The sequence below is a fragment of the Schistocerca gregaria genome, chromosome 5, assembly GCF_023897955.1.
Source record: "Schistocerca gregaria isolate iqSchGreg1 chromosome 5, iqSchGreg1.2, whole genome shotgun sequence".
In the NCBI taxonomy this organism is placed as follows: domain Eukaryota; kingdom Metazoa; phylum Arthropoda; class Insecta; order Orthoptera; family Acrididae; genus Schistocerca; species Schistocerca gregaria.
Window position 1 is genome coordinate 347,751,846 of NC_064924.1, and position 26,621 is coordinate 347,778,466.

Genomic DNA, 26,621 nt, shown 5'->3' on the forward strand with positions numbered 1-26,621 from the left:
ATGGCCATTGGCATGAAACATCTGCAGTCCAGCTAGAGTGGCAAAAAGATGGTGGTCACTTGTGCGTGAGATGCACCTGCTTGTGTGAATGTGTATGTTTTCCTTTCTTTTCTGAAGAATGCTTTGACTGAAAGCTTAATGTATAACAGTCTTCTCATTGGGCATGTCTGCAACTCAGTGTGCCACCCTTATGGTGAGTAGCACTCTATTCTTTTCGTAATTGTTGATATTCTGACCTTGGCCTTCCATTGTCTGAGTTCCGCCGACATGCCACAAGCAGTTTGTTGTTCTTCAGCATGATTTCATCTATTGACTGGACAATGGGACATGTCACAAAGCTTGCAGTGGTCACATGTGGTTCAAAGAACAAAAGGATGAGTTGATCATACTTTCCTGGCCACCAAACCCCCAAATTAAACCCAATTGAGAATCTGTGGGACCACCTCGATCAGGCTCGTCGCGTCATGGATCCTGAACCAAGAAACCTAGTGCAGCTTGCCGTGACACTGGAGTCTGCATAACTCCACATAACTGTTGGTACTTCTCAGAACCTAAATGACTCTTTTTCTGTACATCTCACAGTGGTCCATGCTGCAAAAGGTGATTATTCAGGCTTTTGAAAGGTGGTCACATTAATGTGACTGGACAGTGTATAACTTTCCTTGTGAATGTGGTAGCACTTAAATAGGACAGTAAATGGACTACTGTTGATAGATGTGACATCAACATTACCTTAAGTACAGGAATTTTGAAAAATCACTGGTGGGCAACGATAGCCTGCTTATTATACCAAAGATTATGTTTTAACATGTGAAAATTCTCACCCTACTTTGAACGATAAGGATTCTGTGATTAGAGAAACTGTGGAAATTAGACTATGTGATAAAAACTTCAACAGACACACCAGTTACACAGTTAGTAATGCATGGAGTGTGCACTTGATAAAGAAAGAGTGCAGAAGAAAACTTTTTATAGTATACTGCTTGATGCAAGTGATGGCACTGCAAGTACACTAGACAGAGCACGCAAATGTAATCTATGGATGTAGAAGATACCACTTCAGCATGTGCCATCTCCTTGGCGTCATCTTAATGCAATTCAAGAAGTCAGATGCAATGTAAAGGAGACTCAATGGGCTACAAACATAACAAATTATTCTGCAGACAAGTTCATTCAGTACCTGCCAAAGTGTACATAATCAGATTATTAACATAATTGCTTCCATGTATGACACATACAGTTGCATCTACAATATCTGATCAAAAGTGTCTGGAAACCCAAACATAATGCTGAACTGATCAATAGATGTCACAAGAAGCAGACCAGGTACTATAAAAGGAGCAGGGAGTATTGTTTAGTCAGTAGAGAATAGGTTGTTCAGGTTAGCTCAGTCACTTAAAATGTGAACTTGTCACTGGATGTTACCCGAGTAAAAATCCTTCAGCGACATTTCAGCCCTTAAGCAGGTTAAGTTAAATGCTGAAGGCGTGACTCTGCAATGGAAATATGAAGAAACAACCACAGCTAAACCAAGACCCAGCAGATCTCCTGTACTGATAGACACGGACCATCTAGCATAGCGAAAGGGGGTTGTAAAAATCGCATGAAATCAGGAACGAATCATTCGCGAGTTCTGAAGTGCTATGAGTAGTCCAACTAACACAATGATTATGTAAAGAAAAACAAAAAGAATGTGTTACAATGGTGCCTTTCTATAGTCGGTACTACACGACATAGGAGGTTGAGTAAAAAGTGATGTCACTGGGCTGTGGGTGACTGGAAACAATTGATGAGTTATGCTATACCCTGTGACAATCAAATGAAAGGAATTGGATTTGGCAAATGGCTAGAGAAAGTTACCTGCCACCATGTGTAGTGCCGACAAATACATAGGAGGTGATGTTACAGTTATGGGGTGGTTTTTGCTGTTAGAGTGTGGCCACCTTATTGCACCAAGTCAATGCTAAATGCAAAAGGATATGAACACATTTTAAAGCATTGTTTACTGCATACAGTACAGAGAAACAGTTCAGAGATGATGTTTGACTATATCAGCTTGATAATGTACCCTGATATAAAGCACTATCTGTGAGACAGTGAGGCAATGGTTTGTCTGCAGTAACATTCCTGAAATGGACTGACCTGTCCAGTGTCCTGACCTGAACCCAATAGAATACCTTCAGGATGAATTAGAATGTTGGCTTTGATCCAGACCCAGTGTCGAACATCGCTACCTTCTCTGGTTTTGGCTCTTGAGGAAGAATGGGTTGCCATTCCTCCACAAACATTGAGACAACTGAAAGCGTCCAGCAGATTTCAAGCTGTCAAAGTGTGCACACACTCCATATTAATGTCCATTAACAGGTGTCTGGATACTTTTTATCAGACAGCGTACCTACATGGGCAAGTCCTAAACCACAAAAGCCACCTTCTAATAATCTGGACAAGTATACAAAAATGTATGCATAATGTTCAAAGCTACAAAAGCAAGAGCCACTTAAAACATGTAGTTTAATAAAACCCTATTATGAAAGATAGGGGATAGAAAAAGCACTTCCAAATGCATTCTAAATTAAAGTTCTCATTGGTAAGCCTACTTCTCAAAAGTAAACACATTACTTGCAAGGAAGCAGCCAAATTTTTCCTGTCAGCATCAGAAAATAAAAAATACTATTTTCACTCTTAAATGAACAACAGTTCACATATTTAACTTGTACATTTTATTTAGCTATGTACGTTAACAAAAAATATTTCAGATATTATTTACTATTTACCGTACCATAATTTGTGGCCCTGCTGCTATCTCTCTTGAGGAACACAAGTCTGGTTTTACAGTATATAGGAACACAAGGGGGCTAAGCAAAAATTATCTGCGAAATTCAAAAGAGATGGGGGAGGGAGGTAGATGGGTTTACAAGGTGCAAATAACGGACATGTATTAACGTATACCATTTGCTTTTTCAGACTCTGGCTGAACATCGTGTGGAGTGGATGGCTGAGCTCTTGGTGTAGGTGCAGGGGATGGCTGGGGACGAGGTGCTGGTTTTGGTGTCTCCTCATCTACTGGAGGTTGTGATGGTGGACTTGAAGGACCTGCTGGAGAAGCTGATGATCCACCCTCCTGTGGAATTGGAGCAAAACCTGAAACACAAACCTCCATAAGCAGGATACAACATAAATGCAATCTAAATTACTACTCTCAATTGTAAAATGGCTTATAGTGAAACCTTACTTTTGTGCAAGTTTTGCAGTTTGAACACACACACACACACACACACACACACACACACACACACACACACACACACACACACACACAAGCGTGCGTGCAGAGAGAGAGAGAGAGAGAGAGAGAGAGAGAGAGAGAGAGAGAGAGATATTCACCTTTGTGAAACATGTAACTAACTGTATGTAAGACACACAGGTATATTATAGTAATACCATAGAGTTTAAATGTTGCAAATCCCACTGCAATCCACATACCCTTAATCAAACCTACTATGTTGAGATTCATTGGGAGAGTCCTTAGAAAATGTAGTCCATCAACAAAGGAGGTGTCTTACAAAACACTCATTCGACCTATACTTGTGTATTGCTCATCAGTGTGGGATCCGTACCAGGTCGGGTTGACAGAGGAGTTAGAGAAGATCCAAAGAAGAGTGGCGCATTTGGTCACAGGGTTATTTGGGAAGCGTGATAGTGTTACAGAGATGTTCAGCAAACTCAAGTGGCAGACTCTGCAAGAGAGGCGCTCTGCATTGCAGTGTAGCTTGCTGTCCAGGCTTCGAGAGCGTATGTTTCTGGCTGAGGTATCGAATATATTGCTTCCCCCTACTTATACCTCCCAAGGAGATCACGAATGTAAAATTAGAGAGATTCGAGTGCGCACGGAGGCTTTCTGGCAGCTGGCAGTCGTTCTTCCCGCGAACCATACGCAACTGGAACAGGAAAGGGAGGTAATGACAGTGGCACTCTGCCACACACCGTTGGGTGGCTTGCAGAGTATAAATGTAGATGTAGATGTGTATCAAAGATTACACTAACCAGTGGTTGTACAAATGATATTCTACATGTTCATCTACATCTATACTCAAAACACCACATTACGGAGTTTGGCAGAGAGTACTTCATTTGCCACTTTTGTTCTATTTGTTAGCCACCATAACTGAGGTTTATGTGTACAGTATCCTGCCTGTCCCCGAGAGTTACTGGACACCTGATATTAACACAGAAATCCCAGTGACACACAAATGTACTCACCTGGCGGCGTTGGCAATTCATCAATTGGTATGGGTTTGCCAGCTTTATGCAACTTTATTGCATTTTCATACTGTTTTACTATGCGTCCAATCCTTCTAGCCTTGCTCGCATTTCCTTCTTCTTTGGCTGCCTTCTCTACAGACTTATATTTGTCCAGTCTCTGTATAAGAGCTTCCATGACAGTAGTTGGTGTAGGTGGAGCATTAAATAAATCAGTCTCAGGTTGCTCTTCACCTAAAATTTTAAATGTTAATTGAAAATAGTTTACATCAAACATGCAGAACTGCTAAAAATATTGAATACTAATAAAATGGGCAGATATAACAAAGAGCAATTTCTGAAGAATCTGTAGAAGAAACAGCAGATGAAATGCATAATGCTAAGACGGCTGTATTTATCAAATTGGTTCATTAGGTATATTCATCAAGAGCAGTTGCAAGGATGAGCATCCATATTACACAAAAGCTAGAAGGGTCAATATGATAATACTACAATGAGGCAAAGAAGATAATTAACATACCAAATAGCAACTTTTGTACAACAGCTTCTTCCCTCATTCATCTCTGTAATATCAGTCAGTCAATCAGAAGAATTCTTATGTAATTAAAGCAGATGGTTGCAAATTTAAACTATAGAAAATGATCACAGAAACAAAAGTGTGAATCTGCACTCTCTTTTTTCATCCATGAAACAATAAACTGGCAATTAGATCTAGATTAACTCAACTGATTGAGAATACAGACCACCATTTTAAGGCCAATTGCTGTGTTGTTGCAGGAGGGCTCATAGAAAACAGAGATGTTTGCTTGCTGTGTATTGTGGTCTTCAGTCCAGATACTGGTTTGCTGCAGCTCACCATTACCCTATCCTGTGCAAGTCTCTTCATCTTCAAGTACGTACTGCAACCTACATCCCTCTGAATCTGCTTAGTGTATTCATCTCTTGGTCTCCCTCTATGAGTTTTACCCTTCACGCTGCTCTCCAATACTAAATTGGTGACCCCTGGATGCCTCATAACATGTCCTACCAACCAACCCCTTCTAGTAGTCAAGTTGTGCCACAAATTCCTCTTCTTCCCAATTCTATTCAGTACCTCCTCATTGGTTACGTGCTCTAATCCATATAATCTTCAGCATTCTCCTGTACCACCACATTTCAAAACCCTCTATTCTCTTCTTGTCTAAACTACTTATCATCCATGTTTCACTTCCATACATGGCTACACACCATAAAAATCCTTTCCGAAAAGACTTCCTGACACTTAAATCTATACTCGATGTTACCAAATTTCTCTTCTTCAGAAACACTTTCCTCGCATAGCCAGTCTACATTTTATATCCTCTCTACTTCAACCATCATCAGTCATTTTTCTCCCCAAATAGCAAAACCCATTTACTGCTATTAAGTGTCTCATTTTCTAATCTAATTCCCTCAGCATCACCTGATTTAATTTGACTATGTTCCATTATCCTCGTTTTGCTTTTGCTGATGTTCACCTTATATCCCCCTTTCAAGATACTGTCCATTCCATTCAATTGCTCTTCCAGGCCTTTTGCTATGTCTGCCAGAATTACAATGTCATAGGCAAACCTCGAAGTTTTAATTTCTTCTCCATGGATTTTAATTCCTACTCCACATTTTTCTTTTGTTTCCTTTACTGCTGACTCAATATACAGATTGAATAACATTGGGGATAGGCTACAACCCTGTCTCACTCCCTTCCCAACCACTGCCACCTTTTCATGCGCATCGCCTCTTATAACTGCCAAAAGGTTTCTGTACAAATTGTAAATAGCCTTTCGTTCCCTGTATTTGATTCCCGTCACCTTCAGAATTGTCAAAAGCTTTCTGTAAGTCTACAAATGCAAGAAACGTAGGTTTGCCTTTCCTTAATCTCTCCCCTAATGTATCTCTGTTCCAACATTTCTACGGAATCAACAGATCTACATTGAGGTTGGCTTCTATCAGTTTTTCCATTCAACTGTAAAGAATTCGTGTTAGTATTTTGCAGTTGTGACTTATTAAACAGATAGTTCGATAATTTTCACACACCTGCTTTCTTTGGGATTGGAATTATTATATTCTTCTCGAAGTCTAACGGTATTTCGTTTGTCTCATACATCTTTCTCACCAGATAGTAGAGTTTTGTCAGGGCTGGCTCTCCCAAGACTATCAGTAGTTATAATGGAATGTTGTCTACTCCCGTGGCCTTGTTTCGACTAGGTCTTTCAGTGCTCTGTCAAACTCATCACACAGTGTCGTATCTCCCATTTCGTCTTCATCTACATCCTCTTCCATTTCCATAATACTGCCCTGCAGTACATCGCCCTTGTATAGACCCTCTATGTACTCCTTCCACTTTCTGTTTTCCCTTCTCTGCTTAGAACTGGCTTTCCATCTGAGCTCTTGATATTCATACAAGTGGTTCTCTCTTCTCCAAAGGTGTGTCTAATTTTCATGTAGGCAGTATCTATCTTACCCCTAGTGTTGTATGCCTCTACATCCTTACATTGCTTCTCTAGCCATCCCTGCTTGGCTATTTTGCACTTCCTGTCAATCTCCCTTTTGAGACATTGATATTCCTTTTGGCCTACTTCATTTGCAGCATTTTTATATTTTCTCCTTTCATCAATTAAATTTAATATCTCTTCTGATACCCAAGGATTTCTACTAGCCCTCGTCTTGTTACCTACTTGATCCTCTGCTGCCTTCACTGTTTCATCTTTCAAAACCAACCATTCCTCTTCTTCTGTATTTCTTTCCCCCCTTTCTTGTCAACTGTTCCCTAATGCTCTCTCTGAAATTCTCTGCAGCCTCTGGTTCTTTCATTTTATCCAGGTCTCATCACCTTAAACGCCTACCTTTAAGCAGTTTCTTCAGTTTTAGTCTACAGTTCATAACCAATAAATTGTGGCCAGAGTCCACATCTGCCCCTGGAAAGGTCTTACAATTTAAAACTAGGTTCCTAAATCTCTGCCTTACCATTATACAATCTACCTGAAACCTTCCAGTGTCTCCAGCCCTCTTCCACATATACAACCCTCTTTCAGGATTCCTAAACCAAGTGTTAGCTATGATTAAGTTATGCTCTGTGCAAAATTCTACCGGGCGGCTCCCTCTTTCATTCCTTAACTCCCCCAGTCCATATTCACATACTACTTTTTCTTCTCTTCCTTTCCCTACTATCAAATTCCAGTCACCCATGAATATTAAATTTTCATCTCCCTTAAATATCTGAATAATTTCTTTTATTCCATCATACATTTCTTGAATCTCTTCATCCCGTCATATATTTCTTGAATCTCCTCATTACCTGTAGAGTTAGTTTGCATATTAACTTGTACTACTGTGGTAGGTGCGAGCTTTGTGTCTACCTTGGCTACAATAAAGCTTTTACTATGCTGTTTGTAGTAGCTTACGCACACTTATTTTTATTTTTTTTATTCATTATTAAACCTACTCCTGCAGTACCCCTATTTGATTTTGTATTTATGGCCCTGTATTCACCTGACCAAAAGTCTTGTTCCTCCTGTCACCGAACTTCACTAATTCCCACTATATCTAACTTTAACCTATCCATTTCCCTTTTTAAATTTTCTAACATGCCTGCCTGATTAAGGGATCTGACATTCCACACTCTGATCCGTAGAACAGCAGTTTTGTTTCTCCCGAGAACACTATGCAACTGAATTCTAGTTAATCCATGACATGAGGGGCTATAAACAATTAAAAGAATCATCAAACGATATATAATATTGCCAGGAAAAGAATTTGTTATTTTCACTTGATGAAGGAAGGCAGAATGAAATAGGAACAAAAAAAAGTGAGAGAAGAATGACAGAATATGGGCATCCAGCAATTAGAGGTACTGGCAGCTATAGAGACCAGGATTGAATGCCTTCTGTCACTGGTGGTGGAGCTGGGCTGCTAGAGGACAGGATGGCCATCAGTTCTCCACCTAGGATGGTAGATGTATAAGACCCAGTATTAAAAACAGTAATTCCACACATTTCTTTATTTTGTATCACAACATATCAGTCATGGTGGGGCTAGGTGGCTACCAGTGCTCTCAAGGCACTGGCAGTCTTGGTCAACAAAACGCACTGAAGTCAGCATGCGGCCTCCTGGCGACTTTCATGCAGCATCACCTTGCCCGGACGTTACATGGTCAGCACTCCCTTGTTATAATACCACATTAGTTCTCAGACAATCTGTTAGTACTCTGCAGCTACATGCCATGCAAAGGCAGTCACATTGGCTAGGCAGATGTACAACTCAGTGCAGGATTTGCAAACGCACGCAGATTTGAATCTTGGACCTTGTTCTGGACAACGGCATCAGTGCTGGCAGTCAAGTAGCTTGCGCACACAGAGCAATGAGCAACAGAGTTTTTCAGCACAGGACGACAGAGGCTAGGCAGTTAAGTGGCCCAAGCACAAACTGAGGATCCCCAAGGTAGGTGGCCACCTATGGACAGACATTAGGCAGCAGATGTCCAGCCAGCTGGAAGGCACCATGTCAGCATCACCTGGAATGAGGCACACTCGCAGCTTATGAAGACAGCATCCAATGGCAACAGCTTGATGTTCTGTTTTGAGAGGTTTACTGGCACAAGACTTCCCTTCATAGCTTCCTCCTGGTGATATTGTGTGTCTAAAAGGAGCAGTATTTATGTGAGCATGGTCCACCACTACTAAGGCACTTTAGAACACAACAACTCCTCCATGTAGTGGAACATATCACAGATGTCTACAACACCAACAAAGCTTCAGGGACAGTGTTCCTGGACGTCGAAAAGGCCTTTGATCACCTATGATACAACACTCTCATTTTCAGTCTCAGCAATGCTCTTTACCCTGATGGAATCATACATCTCATACACTCATATTTTCACCAACAGATGCTTCTACACTGATGTTCAGTGCAAACAAACAACACAACACGGTATGCGAGTGAGACTACCCCAACACAATATCCTAGGGCCCCTTTTGTTTAACCTCCACATCAGTGACTTCCCAACTACACAAAACACGATAGTTGCCATCTATGTGGGTAACACAGCCATCCTAGTGCAAGACTGGAAACCGTCAAACATTAACCCACGACTACTGACAGCACTCAGAACTGCTGAGCCTTGACTGGAACAATGGTGTGTTAAAGTAAACATGGACAAGTGCCAAGCTGTTCCGTTCATACGCAAACAAAAACATCTGCACAAACATCAAAACTGCAGACAAATAATGCTACACACACGTCCAATACGTTTCTGTAAGAAATTCAGATACCTTGGTGTCTGGATGGAACAGAAAATTACATGTGGGGGAGGCCCCACATTGATTACACAACTAACCAAGCTAATGTGAGGCTCAAACAGCTTTACCCTATGAAACTTCCTGGCAGAAGAAACCTGTGTACCAGACCGAGACTCGAACTCGGGACCTTTGCCTTTTGCGGGCAAGTGCTCTACCAACTGAGCTACCCAAGTATGATTCACAACCCATCCTCACAGCTTTAATTTCGCCAGTACCTCGTCTCCTACCTACCAAACTTCACAGAATCTCTTCCGCGAACCTTGCAGAACGAGCACTTCTGGAAGAAAGGATATTGTGGAGACATGGCTTAGCCACAGCCTGGGGGATGTTTCCAGACTCTCACTTCCTATAATTTCTTGTAGAAATAGACTTCTATTGTTCATTGCTACTTGGACACCTTACTGCTTTTTGCATGCACCATCCCACATCAGGATACTTTAATTTTAGTTTTCGTTGTCGGTAATATAGACTCTAGAAGGTTTCTGCATGAATTAGTGGGCTCTGTTAGCTGACTTCTCATTTTCACTTATACTTGTCTGATTTTGTTTGTTCATCATTGTGCCCAGATATCTGAACTATTCAATGTGCTCGAATTTATGTTTGTTGATTATGAGATACAACTGACTGTCTTGTTCATCTCTTGTTGGCATATACACAGACTATATCGTCTGTGTATATGCCAACATTCTAATTTTTTTGAGGATCCTGCAGGTAATAGACTGAGTTTACACACAACTCTCTACAAAGCTATATTCAAGAGATAATGGGCAGAGCATCTCATTGTCTTATTACAATTTCATTTTTAAAATTATCAAATTTTATTCCATTCAGCAAACCTTTGCTTATATTATTACCTGTGCACATTTTGCAAGGATTTGTAAGTTTAATTGAAAATCCAATTTCTGTCATTACATTTGCAAGGCTTAGCCTGTGAATGGAGCTTTCTGATGTATGTCTGAACTATTCATGCAAGTCAGTACACTGAAATGAACTGCATCTTTCCATGAAGCTAGTGAATCAATCTGTTTTCACTATGATGTTTAATTTGTGGTTAAATGACAAAAATGTCTACAAAACATCGGATGATGAGGTTTCTAATCTTGAGGCAGCCATATGAATAAAAATATCCTAACAGCAACAGTGAAAGGATGATTCATTGTGTTCCTGTATGGTAACTTATTTAATTAACAATGCAGTTTTATCCTCAGCATGAGTCTAACAGATTATAATAGAATCTTTTGGCAAAATTTGAGGTGAGGTCTTACCTTCAGCTGCTCCCCCTGTAGTGGACTGTGAATTGTCAGCGTCTCTCTGCTTCTCACTCTCCTCAACAGCAGTTTCAGTCACACCAGGAGTTGTTCTCACTGAGCCAATGGGTGGTGGAGGTGGTGGCATCTCACTTAGATCTACAGCCTGTCCACCCTCCACTGCCGAGATGACAATCTCAAATTTCTACAATACAGGACAACTATGAAAAATCTAAAGGAAACAAACAACTTACACAACAAACTGTTACATTTAATTATTTAAATAATAAAGTACGATGAAAATGAAGTTCCTGGTGTTTTGGTGTATCTAGAGATGTTAAAGACATACTTCACTAGCCACACCACTATGCATTGCAGATGTTATCTCTACCACTGCCAGTCATTGGCTTTCTGTTCCACTCACAAATGGAGGAGAGAAAAAGGTCTGCCTATCTAGGTTTATGTTTCCGCATAAGCCCAGATCTCTCTTCTCTATAGTACATACTACGCGAGATGTATGTTGATGGTGGTAGAGGCGTACTGCGGTCTTTTGCAAATGCTGGTTCTCTAAAGTTTCTCGACGATGTTTCAAGAAAAGAATGATTTCTTTCCTCAAGAGGTTGCCATTTAAGTGTAGGGAATATTTCCATAATCTTTGTGTATTGATCAGAACTACTGGTCACAAATATAGCAACATGCCTTTGAATTCTTTCCGAAATCTGGAATAAATCATGCAGCACCAAAACCCAATAACTTTCTATCTTATTGATAACTGTGAAAATTCATGGTCTTAAGAGGAACATATCTGGACTGAGATAGGCACAAATGGGTAGCGGAAATTATGTTCGGCATTACTTGTTTCCTTGGCAGTATTATTACCTAAAAACCAAATAACTTTTTTAATACAACATACACATTAATCAGACAAATTTACTGCACCTTTCAGACAAAAAAGCTCAACATATAGCAGCAATGATGAAAGACTGTGTAAGAAATAAAAATAAATATAAATTTGTTAGCAATGAACAAGTATTTGATGGAAAAAAATCATTTGCATAATGAATATTAGTATACGTTACAACAGACTTTCATCTTTGTTGCTATTTCTGTGTGTACTGGGTGATCAAAAAGTCAGTATAAATTTGAAAACTGAATAAATCACGGAATAATGTAGATAGAGAGGTACAAATTGACACACATGCTTGGAATGACATGGGTTTTTATTAGAAGAAAACAAAATTACAGAAATTCAAAAAATGTCCGACAGATGGTGCTTCATCTGATCAGAATAGCAATAATTAGTATATATCAAAGTGCAAAGATGATGTTCTTTACAGGAAATGCTCAATATGTCCACCATCATTCCTCAACAATAGCTGTAGTTGACAAATAATGTTGTTAACAGCACTGTAAAGCATATCCAGAGTTATGGTGAGGCATTGGCATCATATGCTGTCTTTCAGCATCCCTAGATATGTCAGTTGATCACGATACACTTGCGACTTCAGGTAACCCCAAAGTCAATAATCGCATGGACTGAGGTCTGGGGACCTGGGAGGCCAAGCATGACGAAAGTGGCAGCTAAGCACACCATCCTCACCAAACGACGCGTGCAAGAGATCTTTCATGTGTCTAGCAATATGGGGTGGTTCTAATAAAACCCCATGTCATTCCAAGCATGTGTGTCAATTTTTACCTCTCTATCTACATTATTCTGTGGTTTATTAAGTTTTCAAATTTATACTGACTTCTTGATCACCCGGGACATGAGGATCAACGTCAACACAAAAATGAGATTGAACATACCTTGACAATTCGTACATAGTTTATAGCTGTTTCCCGATCACCAGCCTTCTTAGCTTGCAGTGCTGCCATTTTGTACTCATCCCTGCGTGCAGCAAGAGCAGCAATTGTATTATTTTGATCAGAGGTGGATGTAGGACTTGATGGCATGGGTGATGGGACTTCCTTTCCTGGTGACTGGTCTTGCACTGGAGAAGCCATGCCAGGCAGTGGCACTCCAAACTGTGGTGGCCTCTCTGGTACAGGAGGTTGAGGGGCAGGTCGCGTTGGAACCATCTCTGCAGTGTATAGTATAGGGTCATTGTAAAGGTCTGTCCCAAACAGTGGGAATATTAACTGCATCATGCGTGTAATCAGTTATGAACACCAAAAATAACACTGATAAATACTGCAGACACAGCTCTGTCCATGACCATGGAAAAAAAATCCGGCCCAAGCTTAAATTTACCAAAAAATACTAAACACAAAATTGAAAACATAATTTTCTACAAATAAATAAAATTATACAGCAAACTGCCTCTACGAAGACTGAAGAGATTACCAAAACAAACTTATTTCAATAGGCAGTTAAAAAGCATGTGTTTAGAAACAGTCTGTACAGTGTAGGGTTACTGATAAGAGGTGGAAACCAAGGATGGAATCAACTTCTTGAAATCACCTATTTCATGGTGTCTGTCAGGTCCCCAGGTATCACACCATGCAGCAATCCACCATTGTGGGCTTGCATTTGTGAATGATTGACAAAACAGTTTCTTGTGATCTACTAAGGCCCTAAAAATAATGTTCAATATCTGAACTGCATAGTAGTCTAGTTGTGTGTTGTATATCGAGATCCTGTTGGTGCTTTTTTTCCAACTTTATCAAAATAACTGGTCATTATTTTTATTCAATTAATTTGTTTAAATAGTGTCACATCCTAACCACAATCATGTCAAAATCCAAAAGCAGCGTCATCTATGAAGTACAACAATTACCACTATATTTATTACAAACACCAACATAGAGCCATAACAAAACTGTCCTCCAGGATGGAGAGCACTACTGTTTATACAAACATCAAATACTCCAGAATATGCAAACATTACAGATGTGAAGTTCAAGAATCTTCCATAAATGATTAATACTAAACAACAAATAATTGCTGGTGGTCAGGTTTGAACTGGTGAAATACTGAACGCCAGCCAGCGACACCAACTGTTAAACCACACTGCAGTAAGCAGCAATACAGATTTCTCATATAATTGTAATCCACATACTAACTTTTTTATTTGTTCCAATAATCATTTCTCTTTTAATTATTTATATATATATTAACTTGGATTTAATTCTTTCCTTTTCATCATTTTATGTACTTATTTCTATTTAATTACTTCCTTTACATCACTTTGCATTTTCATTTGTATTTCGGGTAACTATATTACTTTTAACCAAATTCACCACATTTCAAAACGGAGCATAAAAATTCAGGACAACTGAGTAAAAGTCAGAACACAACAGAATTACTGCCAATTTAGGCTTTACATTAGTTTATTTTCAAATAATGTACTGTATCACTGATGAAATGAACATACAGCATTTTCCACCAGGATGCCCCCATCTGGGGTACTGCATATACAATTTGTACATATAAACAAAAAAATTCGCACTTTGCGTTGAAGAACATACTATTTGCAGTTTAGAGATTATTTCGCACAGCTGTGCAATGTCAGCAGTGTCTGTTCTTTCAAACAAGCATGTACAATTATTTGCAATTATTAAATCTAATATGCACTTTTCCTGAATTTTGTTTTATTTAAAAACCCTCTATCATTTAAATCTCCACCTGCATTATTTTGTTCAAGGTGCAAGAATAATATATATAATTCAATGTAGGGGATACAAGGGACACATTTGGAGAAGGTGACCGGGTGCTTGGAGGAAACATCATTTCACTTTACTAGTAAATTCAAGGTCAGGAGTTAGGTTCGCATCTTGTCCTAACAAGTACCCATCACACAGTTTACGCGCACGCGCCAAGTACTGTGTCCGCCTAGGCGGGCGTCATGACGCTACGGTCAGTTCCAGTACAGCACTCGTGGCTGCTGCATCGCGGTCGCGAAGTGGGGCGGAGGCAGTTTCGGATAAGTATTTACAGTCTGATGATAATTTATGGATTTATAGTTTTAGCTTGATGATGTCCACTATAGACAAACGGTAGTTACTTTTATTCTGAAGAAGGTTCGGTTATCTCGACTGAAACCTAGGTAAATCTAGGTAAGTTTGCAACTGAGGCTGTTGGTTTTTAAAAGTTAAAACTGTTCTAAATCAGAGTTTTGGCTAGAAGGCCTTCTTCTAACGTACACCTTATCGGAAAATCAATATGTGGGTCGTGGTGGTAGTGGTGCACATGTGGAGAGGAGGGTGGGTGGGGTGGAGGCATATTTGCAGGGTACGGATGAAGCAGTGTGCAGTGCTGCTTGTTGGAGCATGCAGGGACATTGTGGGGACAGTCTAGGGTTGCTAGGTGCAGTTGGGAGTTTTGGGGGAGAGGAGAAGAGGGGGCAGAAATAGAGTGAAGAATTTCTTCCAACTAACACCAGGTTTTCTGAATTGTGCAGGTGGGAAGCTCAAATGTATGGAAGTCTTGCGTCTATTTGTGACTAAACATTCTCCTCTATGTCTTGAGTAGCAATTTATTCTTTTCACAATATTGTCATTACAACTGTCATTTCATAACACACTTTCGTAAGATCATGTCTTCTGGAAAATCTCTGAAATGGATTACTAACATCTTATCCTCTTTTTGGGGCCAACATTCAACTCATTATGTTGCAGATCTTAAGGCAAGCAAATGGAAATCTGCAGTACTTCAGTCCATTTTCTATGTGCTAGGCTATCCTGCAGACATCGTGCCTCTAAAGAAGAAGCCAATATCAACACTATCAGTTAAGTAAAAACTTTACACGTTAATATCTGGATATGTCCTTGGATCCAATTCATTTCAAAATAATGACTTAACATAGAGTCTGAGGACAAATCATTGAATATGCAGTGCTGAAGAGGCATATTATGAGAGTTGGTTGCAGTTTAACATCCCTGATTTGGTAACTACAAACAGAGCCCTGGGAACATCATTTTATAATACGTTTAGTAAACTGAAGAGGGGCTTGGCAGTAAGCATGTTGAACCGTCCTTTCATGTTACCTGTCTTAAAAGCAAATTACGTACTTTCTTCATAGGTGTCTTTCAGTCAGCTGCAAAACAAACACACACACACACACACACACACACACACACACACACACACACACAAAAGAAGCTAATAATTACTGATAATGCACAAAAACAAAATGAAGCGCCTTACAAACAAAATTCATACCAGGGGTAGATGTGTCCGCAACAGACGGTACATCTGGTTTCTTTGTCAGTGTTACTGCTACTGGAGGTGGAATGTCTTCCTCATTAACAACACGACCAGCTTTTGCCTGCTTCAGCATATCGTTAAGTGTTTTTATTCCCCTGCCAAACCTGGAAGAAAAATAATGTACTGGCTCAGTAACATCTAGAGGTCTACACACTACACCATTCATTTAGAACCATCTTTAGAACCTCTTTCTGTATACACTGTAAGGGGGGAGAAGGAGAAAAAGAAGAAGAAAAAGAAGAAGAAGAAGATGCACCAAGAAGGAATTATCTGAAAGGGGATGGAAATCAGTAGATGTTACAATGTACATGCAAAGACAAACAAACGATTAGATTTCAAAAAAATGACTGATTTATTCAAGAGAATGAGCCTCACAAATTGTGCAAGTCAATAACACTTCGGACCACCTCTTGCCCTTGTGCAAGCAGTCTTTCGTCTTGGCAATGATTTACAGAGTTTTTGGATGTCCACCTGAGAGAGATTGTGCCAAATTCTGTCCAATTGATGTGTTAGATAATCAAAACCCCAAGTTGGTCGAAGGACCCTGCCCATAATGCTCCAAACATTTTCAATTGGGGAGAGACCTGGTGACGTCGTGCAAGACAGGTTTTGGCAAGCACGAAGACAAGCCGTAGTAACTCTCACCGTTTGGGAATGGGCATCATCTTGCTGAAACGTAAGCCCGGGATGGGCTTGCCACGAAGGGCAACAAAACGCAGCATAGAATATCATCAGCATAACACTGTGCTATAAGGTGCTGCAAATGAAAACCAAAGTGACCCTTCTATGGGAAGAAATGACACCCCAGAACATCACATCTGGTTTTGGTGCAGTGTGGCAGGTGACAGTCAGCTTGGTATCTGATCTCTGTCTGGAGCATCTACACCCTATTCCTCACTGGTCATTGGGGATCAAATTCACAGTGGCACTCATTATCGAACACAATTCTACACCAGCCAGTGGGATTCCGGCCTCCGGCCTGAAGATGTGTCTGGAGAAGCCCCAACATTGGTAGGATATCAACGTAACTGTCACTCATCACATGGTCCAACAACCAGGAGTGATGGGTCTGCGGAGCCATTTGTTTTCATAGCAAGACCCTTTCGGTTGTCATCCGTGGCACCCTTACAGTACAACAGTATGTCAGCAATACTCTAAGCCTCATTTTACTGTCATTCATGGCAAGACATCCTGGGCTTACATTTCAGCAGAATAATGCCCGCCCACGCTTGTCTTTGTGCTTGTCAAACCATACCTTGGACAGTATGGTTGCCAGGTCTCTCCCCAGTTGAGAATATTTGGAACATTATGGGCAGGGCCCTTCAAACATCTTGGGTTTTTGATGAACTAACGCACCAGTTGGACAGAATTTGGCACAATGTTCCTCAGGAGGACATCCACTAACTCTATCAATCAACAAAAAACTGAATAACTGCATAAGGGCCATAGGTACACCAGTAGGTTTTTGACCTGCTCAATTTGTGAAGCTCTTTTCTTGAATAAATCATCCAATTTTTATCAAGTTGTAATCATTTGGATGTTTGTACATGTACATCACATCTAACTATTTCTGTCAGACTTGGATACTTCCTTTGTGGTGCATCTTTTTTTTTTTCTATTTCTATGTATACAGCACTTGTAAAAAGTGATCGAAGTAAACTCTGCTCACTTAAAATGCTACCTGATATTAGATACCAAAAGCTATACTAGGCTTTGTGTTCATGAAGATATTGATGATGACAGTCAATAGTAAACTATCCAGATTGCTAAGCAACACATTGATTAACAGGAAGCTCGGGAAGACAGAGATGATAAAATATGTTACACTGATCAAAACAGTTGGTCTACATCATACATAGCACATGTAAAACAAGTAAATAAAATAGAAAGAAACTTCCATATGGGAAAAATACATTAAAAACAAAGATTCCAAGACTTACCAAGCGGGAAAGTGCCGGTAGACAGGCACAACAAAATAACACACACACAAAATTTCAAGCTTTCGCAACCGGCGGCTGCTTAAAACCCACTCCCTTAAAACCCACATCCTTTCATCTTTCCTTTTCCTTCCCTCTTTCCTGATGAAGCAGCCGCCGGTTGCGAAAGCTCGAAATTTTGTGTGTGTGTGTGTGTGTGTGTGTGTGTGTGTGTGTGTGTGTGTGTGTGTGTGTGTGTGTGTGTGTTATTTTATTGTGCCTGTCTACCGGCGCTTTCCCGCTTGGTAAGTCTTGGAATCTTTGCTTTTAATACATGTAAAACAAGTACTGACATAACATTGTTGAGAGTAGTACTCATATTCCTGCCACTGATGCAATCAAAGGTAATATTTACCTTGACTATATTTTGTTTAACAGGCTATTATGTGATATATTTAATGTTTTCTTCCACAATGATTTGGTTCTTGTTATCTTTTTACTTCAGGTGAGGAGATGCTGTGTCCATTTCGACAATAATTTATTCTTAATTGTTTTTCAGGATGACTGTAAAGCTTATCACAAAATTTATGTCTTGTTAATTGGCTTTGTTGAGCAAAATGTAATACAGATGGAAAAATATATATATCAGCAAAACTAACGGACCAGCATTCTACATCATAGCAATGTTTTAAAAAAGTCAGAGTTAATTATTCAGAGTTAACTGTCTTTTCTCAAACTGAGCCTGCTGTTTGAAAGAAAATTATAAAAAAGAGAACCATTATACCTGGCAACCAAAGATAAGACAAAGGGAAAGGAACAAAAATTTAAAAAAATAAAAATGAAGAATCAAGGAAACAATGTTTTGTAAATAACAGCCTTGAAGCAAAAACCAAAAGCATCATTGAAGTTGATGTGTTTCAAGGAACAGTGATATATACAGTAGCAGTTGGTATTCAGAAGTTCCTCACATCCATTCCTGCATTGTATTTTTCTAAGTTTCAAGGTAAACAAACACCACTTCTGTTACTGAGTGACACCAACACTGACACTACAGTTGCTGGTTCCTGCTGCTATGTACTGTTGTTGCAAGAAAGAATGCAGTTTTTCACCATGCAGTAGCAGACTGATGCAGTCACTATCGCCACTGCGGCAGCAGATAATGCTAACACCATCGCAAGGTGACTGTAAGCTGAACAAGACCAAACCACATGAATGAGTTTGTGAGATTTTATCAGTGGAAGAACAGCAAGAAGAGACAGAATTAACTATTTTTTTGGTAAAATTTTGTAGTGTAAGTAACAATAAAAATGACCAGAAATGATGAAAAATTGATACCATGTTGAAACTGAGTGCAGTGAAAACTGATAGGAATTTGAAACTCCAAAGAAACACATGAACTGAAAGTCACAAAGAACTTGTAAATTTTGTACACAGAACAGTACGTACTGGAACAAGGTTACAGGAAATTACTAGGGAAATGGCAGAAATGGCTATCTACACACAAGTTAAATGCACTGAAAGGACTGCTTGTACAGACAATGGTGTTAGAGGCTGTAGGACCCACACTACTGATTCGAAGGAGAATTTGAAAACAGGGAAGAATTATAAAAAGAAGTACTGTGCCCTCACACAGAACGATAGGGAATGTGAACAAATGGTGGAAATAATTTTGTCTAGAGAGTGGAAATCATCTATTGAATAACTTTCTACGTTTCTACCTGAGGGGAAATACAAATATTTGAAGATGGTTTTCCACCAACATGGAACGGTAAAAAGAAAATCACATTTGTAAGAGGGCACCTAAAGACCAAAGCTGGAGAATGGAGAATCTTTATGCTAAGGAATTCCAGAATTGGAAAGATTTGGGAAACAGTTAGTCTGAGGGAGAACAACAGAAGCTAACCCTTTGAGTTACTGACTCAAGACCGTGCAGCTCTAAATGGGGTAGGTTCCAAAAGTATTTTGAATGTAACCTAACACGGGTAAAGTTCTTAGATGAAGCACTAAAGCAGTAAGTAAAGAGCCATCTGACGACAGTATTAATCAGTAGGATACCAACCTTTGTGCAGGAGAAAATGATTGGGAAGGAATGAATAAGAGTTCAATTTGAAGTTAACAGAACAATTGGACATCTTTAATACAGATCATGAAGAAGAGAGGTGGAGAAAGAACAGTCATAATTCACGAGAGGAGACCAAACCCTAAAATAGGCAGATAGTAAGAGAAAGAAGTCATTACTGGACAAAAATAGCGATAAAAAGTGCAATAGTATCGAAGGAAATTGATGGAGATCCGAAATGTGAAATAATTTGGGTGGAGGTCACGTTTAAAGCAGGCTCAAACATGGTAATTGGATGTCTCTATAGGCCCCCTGGCGCAGCAGCTGTTGTGGCAGAGCACTTGAGGGAAAATTTGGAAAATATTTCGAGTAGATTTCCCAACTATGTTATAGTTTTGGGTGGAGATTTTAATTTACCAGATACAGACTGGGAGACTCAAACATTTATAACTGGTGGCAGGGACAAAGACTTCAGTGTAATTTTTTTAAGTGCGTTATCTGAAAACTACCTTGAGCAGTTAAACAGTGAACTGACTCGTGGCGATAACATATTAGACCCTCTGATGACAAACAGACCAGAACTATTTGAAACAGTTAATGCAGAAAAGGGAATCAGTGATCATAAAGCAGTTACTGCATTGATGATTTCAGCTGTAAATAGAAATATTAAAAAAGTTAGGAAGATTTTTCTGTTTAGCAAAAGTGACAAAAAGCAGATTTCAGAGTTACAATATGCATTAGATAAATATGTGCCAAGCAAGATCGTAAGAGATGGAAAAGAGCTACCATGGTAAAACAACCGAGTTAGAAAACTGCTATGGAAGCAAAGGAAACTTCACAGCAAACATAAACATAGCCAAAGCTTTGCAGACAAACAAAAATTACACAAAGTGAAATGTAGTGTGATGAGGGCTATGCGAGAGGCGTTCAATGTATTCAAAAATAAAGTTCTACATACTAACTTGGCAGAAAATCCTAAGAAATTTTGGTCTTATGTCAAAGTGGTAGGTGGATCAAAACAAAATGTCCAGCCACTCTGTGACCAAAATCGTACTGAAACAGAGGGTGACAGACTAAAGGCCGAAATACTAAATGTCTTTTTCCAAAGCTGTTTCACAGAGGAAGACTGCACTTTAGTTTCTTCCCTAGTTTGTCACACAGATGACAAAATGGTAGATATCGAAATAGACAACGGATAGAAAAACAATTAAAATCGCTCAAAAGAGGAAAGGTCACTGGACCTGATGGGATACCAGTTCAACTTGCCCCCCTTCTTGCAGTGGTGTACCGTAGGTCTCTAGAAGAGCATACCGTTCCAAAAGATTGGAAATGGGCACAGGTCATCCCCGTTTTCAAGAAGGGACGTCGAACAGATGTGCAGAACTATAGACCTATATCTCTAACGTCGATCAGTTGTAGAATTTGGGAACATGTATTATGTTCGAGTAAAATGACTTTTCTGGAGACCAGAAATCTACTCTGTAGGAATCAGCATGGGTTTCAAAAGAAACGATTGTGTTAAATCCAGCTCACACTATTCATCCACGAAACTCAGAGGGCCATAGACATGGGTTCACAGGTAGATGCTGTGTTTCTTGACTTCCGCAAGGCGTTCGATACAGTTCCCCACAGTCGTTTAATGAACAAAGAAAGAGCAAATGGACTATCAGACCAACTGTGTAATTGGATTGAGGAGTTCCTAGATAACAGAATGCAGCATGTCATTCTCAATGGAAAGAAGTCTTCCGAAGTAAGAGTGATCTCAGGTGTTCCGCAGGGGAGTGTCATAGGACCGTTGCTATTCACAATATACATAAATAACCTTGTGGATAACATTGAAAGTTCACTGAGGCTTTTTGCAGATAATACTGTAGTATATCGAGAGGATTTAACAATGGAAAATTGTACTGAAATGCAGGAGGATCTGCAACAAACTGACGCACGGTGCAGGGAATGGCAATTGAATCTCAATGTAGGCAAGTGTAATGTCCTGCGAATACACAGAAAATGGCAATTGAATCTCAATGTAGACAAGTGTAATGTGCTGCAAATACATAGAAAGAAAGACCCTTTATCATTTAGCTACAATATAGCAGGTCAGCAACGGGAAGCCGTTAATTCCATAAATTATCTGGGAGTAGACACCATACGAGTGATTTAAAATGGAATGACCATATAAAATTAATTGCCGCTAAAGCAGATGCCAGACTCAAGATTCATTGGAAGAATCCTAAGGAAATTCAGTCCGAAAACAAAGGAAGTAGGTTACAGTACACTTGTTCGCCCACTGCTTGAATACTGCTCACCAGTGTGGGATCCATACCAGAGAGGGTTGATACCAGAGATAGAGAAGATTCAATGGAGAGCAGCGCGCTTCGTTACAGGATCATTTAGTAATTGTGAAACCGTTACGGAGATTATAGATAAACTCCAGTGGAAGACTCTGCAAGAGAGACACTCAGTAGCTCGGTGCAGGCTTTTGTTGAAGTTTCGAGAACATACCTTCACCGAGGAGTCAAGCAATATATTGCTCCTTCCTATGTTTATCTCGTGAAGAGACCATGAGGATAAAATCAGAGAGATTAGAGCCCACACAGAGACATACCGACAATCTTTCTTTCCACAAACAATAGAAGGGAGAACCGATAGAGGTACTCAAGTTACCCTCCGCCACACACCGTCAGGTGCGGAGTGCGGATGTGGATGCAGATGTAGAGATGTAAAGGAATGAAAAACTAATGAGTTGTACAGGTTCAAATACACAGGAAGAAGAATAAATGGGAAAAGATCTTACTAAGGGGAAACATGTACAGGCAAAGGGAAAGGAACAAAAAAATAAAAAATAAAAAAAAATAATAATAATAAAATGAAGAATCAAGGAAATAATGTTTTGTAAATAACAGCCTTGAAGCAAAAATCAAAAGCATGATTGAAGTTGGTGTGTTTCAAGGAACAGTGATATTTACAATAGCAGTTGGTATTCAGAAGTTCCTCACATCCATTCCTGCATTGTATTTTGCTAAGTTTCAAGGTAAACAAACATCACTTCTGTTACTGAGTGACACCAATGCTGACACTACAGTTGCTGGTTCCTGCTGCTATGTACTGTTGTTGCAAGAAAGAATTATGTCTATATGTTGGTGCAGTCTTACTTGAATAAGGGAAGAGATGTCAGATGTGACAATTTTTTCACCTCCTTGGCTGTCTCAGAAATCTTGAAAGCAAATGCTATAAGTACTATTGATATGGGCACTGTGAATCGATCTCGCAGTGAAAGACCAGCCTTGGCCAAGAAAGCAAAAGAAACGTTGTGTAGCACAGTGTTGTTGAAGCAGAATCATACAACATTGACTATTTATCATGGAAAAAGCAACAAGAATGCCCCGATTCTCAGCATTATGAATCCTTATGTGAAAATTGGGACTGGATGTAAAAAGAAACCAGATACAGTTACATTTTATAACTGCTGTAAATATTGAGTGGCTCACTATTACTCAATCAAAGCATCACCACCCAGACTTTGCCTTTTTCTCACATTTTTCAAGCTTGCTGGATCTGGCTGGGATAAAGGCCTGGGTATTGTACAATGCTCTAATCGAGGTAAAGTTAAAACGCAAGGAATTCATACTGCAGCTGAGAGAGGAGCTTGATGAGAAGTACATAGCAACCAGGAAGACTAGCAGCTGCACCACTCCCGAAGATATTCCTGAGAGACAAGAAAAGTGAACACGTCGCCTTGTGAAGTCTGACTGCGTTGGAAACAAATAATTTGTTAAGTGTCATACACGTAAGAAAACTGTCTGCAATAAATGCACGTTATTTGTGCTCATTATGTGATGTTAGCCAGACATCCAGAAAATGTGTGTAAGTTTTCTAAACAATAATTGATAATTTCTGAAAAGCTCCTTTACTTTTGTTGATTTTATAATAAAATATCCAGCACTTAAAAGAACAGGTTCATTAGTAGCCACAATAGCCCACTGCTACAGGACAGTGAAAGGATAAGACAGCTACATGTATATTCCGCTAGCCACCAAGCGGTGTGTGGTGGTGATGGTGAGGTCCCTTACTCCGACAGTGTAGGGGACGATGCGGGACACCCGCACCGCTGTAGTGGGCAAGGTCCTAGTGGAGGTGGTTTGCCATTTCCTTCCTCTGACCGTAATGGGGATGAATGATGACAATGAAGACGACACAACCGCACCCAGTCATATAGAGGCAGGAAAATTCCCTGATCCCGCAGGGAATCGAAGCCGGGACCCGGTGTGCGGGAAGCGAGAACGCTACCACAAGACTACGAGCTTCATACCGGAGGGTGGAGGGCACAATTCGCACCAAAGTCAAAATTGCCCCCCCTCTGTTCCACTCGTGGATTGGGCGAAGGAGAAACGACTGACTGAACGCCTCAGTAAGAGGTTTAATTTCCATTATCTTTGAAAGGTGATCATTGCGCCATTTCAAAGTTGGTGATGATAACATATGCTCTGCATCCTTGGCGAAGATCGGATTTCAGAATTTAGTAGCAGCCCCTTCCGTTTAACGCGTCGTCTATCTGCAAGTGTGTCCCCATTTTAAACTTTCTATGAGATTTGTAACGCTCTTGCGATGGCTAAATGTACCAGTCACGAATCTTGCCGTTCTTCTTTGGACCTTCTCAATCTCTTTAATCAGCCCCTACTGGTAAGGGTTCCATACAGACGAACATTACTCTAAGACTGGACGAACTAATGTATTGTAAGCAATTTCCTTTGATGAAGGACTGCATCGCTTCAGGATTCTACCAATAAACCGCAATCTAGAATTCGCCTCGCTCGTTACTTGTGTAATCTAATCATTTCATTTGAGATAATTTCGAATAGTCACACCCGGATACTTGACGGATGTTACCGCTTGCAACGACTGGGCATTTATTTTGTACTCTTACATTAATGGGGATTTTCACCTTGTTATATGTAGTAGGTTACACTTACTACTATTGAGAGATAACTGCCAGTCATTACGCCACGCATTTATTTTCTGCAAATCCTCATTGATTTGTTCACATCTTTCGTGTGATACTACTTTCCTGTGCACTACAGCATCACTGGCAAACCGTCTAATGTCACTGCCAATACCATCAACCAGATCGTTTATGTAAATCGTAAAAAGCAGCAGACCTATTAAGCTGCCCTGGGGCACACCTGAAGTTATGCTTGTTTCTGTTGAAGTCACCCCATTCAGGACGACATACTGCTCTCTGTCTACTACAAAACTTTCTGTCCAATCGCATATGTCATCGGATAGACCATAAGCGCGCACTTATTGGAGCAAGCAACAGTGCGGAACTTAGTCTTAACGCCTTTCGAATGTTGAGCAATATGGCATCAACCTAGGAGCCGGTATCTAAAGCCTGTTGTATATCATGCACAAAGAGGGTCAGCTGTGTCTTGCATGACCACTGTTTCCTAAAACCGAGCTGGTTTCTGCAGATGAGCTTCTCGGAGTCTACGAAGGTCATTATGTCTGAACACAAAATATGTTCCATTATTCTACAACAAATGATGTCAGTGAAATTGGCCGGTAATTATTTGCATCTGATTTTTTACCCTTTTTACAGATTGCTACGACCTGGGCCTTCTTCCAGTCCCGTGGAACTTTCTGCTTTTTGCACACATGGTTAATATGGGCTTGCCAGTTTAGCTCAAGCAGTTTTACACATTTCAATTCTACAACTTCAGCTAGACCAGTTGCAGGTGACGAATGTTCTCTAGATTACACAGTAGTTTTAAATAAAATAGAAAGAAACTTCCACATGGGAAAAATATATTAAAAACAAAGATTCCAAGACTTACCAAGCGGGAAAGCGCCGGCAGACAGGCACATGAACAAAACACACAAACACACACACACAATTACGAGCTTTCGCAACTGGCAGTTGCTTCGTCAGGAAAGAGGGAAGGAGAGGGAAAAATGAAAGGATGTGGGTTTTAAGGGAGAGGGTAAGGAGTCATTCCAATCCCGGGAGCGGAAAGACTTCCCTTAGGGGAAAAAAAAGGACAGGTGTACACTCGCGCCCACACACACACACACACACACACACACACACACACACACACACACACACACACACATCCATCCGCACATACACACTGAATTTATTCTCGACTTCTCTTTACAGAGAAAGCAGACAACTCTTTCATATCTGTTTCTTGTAAACATATGCATGGTGGTTTCTGCTGTGTTACAAATTGCACCTCCTCCATGTAGGTCTTGACTCCACTGTGATGGTAGAGTCACATTAATGACACTGCAGCTTTTTATTCTTTCTTGTTTCTGTCCAGCAAAGTGATGTGGAATGTTTTGGTTTCCACTGAATTTAACCTACAACTTCTACTTTGTTTGTAGATATTTTTTCTCCAAAACAGTACACTAATTGTTCTCCAAAAAAGTACACTAATTGCTTGTTCTCCCAGTTGAAATTGCATCCATAATTTTATTTATTAACTTAGCAGTTCAGAGTGATCTATCAAGTGGTATGCTCCATTAGCTGTCAGCCTAAGGCAGCAGAGAGCACTTGAGGTTTCTTCTCCAATGGATAAATCCTCCTGCAAATGCTTGAATATAGTAAATGCTTGCTTGCTT

The 26,621-nt window shown here is 40.0% G+C and overlaps 1 protein-coding gene across 2 annotated transcripts in view; it reads right to left on the reverse strand.

Annotated features, from left to right (window-relative positions):
* Window positions 1-26,621, reverse strand: part of LOC126272356 (coiled-coil and C2 domain-containing protein 1-like) — a 97,593-nt gene that overhangs the window by 39,711 nt on the left and 31,261 nt on the right. For both annotated transcript variants that reach the window (XM_049975163.1, XM_049975164.1), the window contains exons 5-9: window positions 15,981-16,129; window positions 12,626-12,900; window positions 10,838-11,024; window positions 4,261-4,494; window positions 2,950-3,141 (exon numbers count right to left, since the gene is read on the reverse strand). In XM_049975163.1, the coding sequence (XP_049831120.1) occupies window positions 2,950-3,141; window positions 4,261-4,494; window positions 10,838-11,024; window positions 12,626-12,900; window positions 15,981-16,129 (1,037 nt within the window). The remainder of the gene's footprint in view (window positions 1-2,949; window positions 3,142-4,260; window positions 4,495-10,837; window positions 11,025-12,625; window positions 12,901-15,980; window positions 16,130-26,621) is intronic.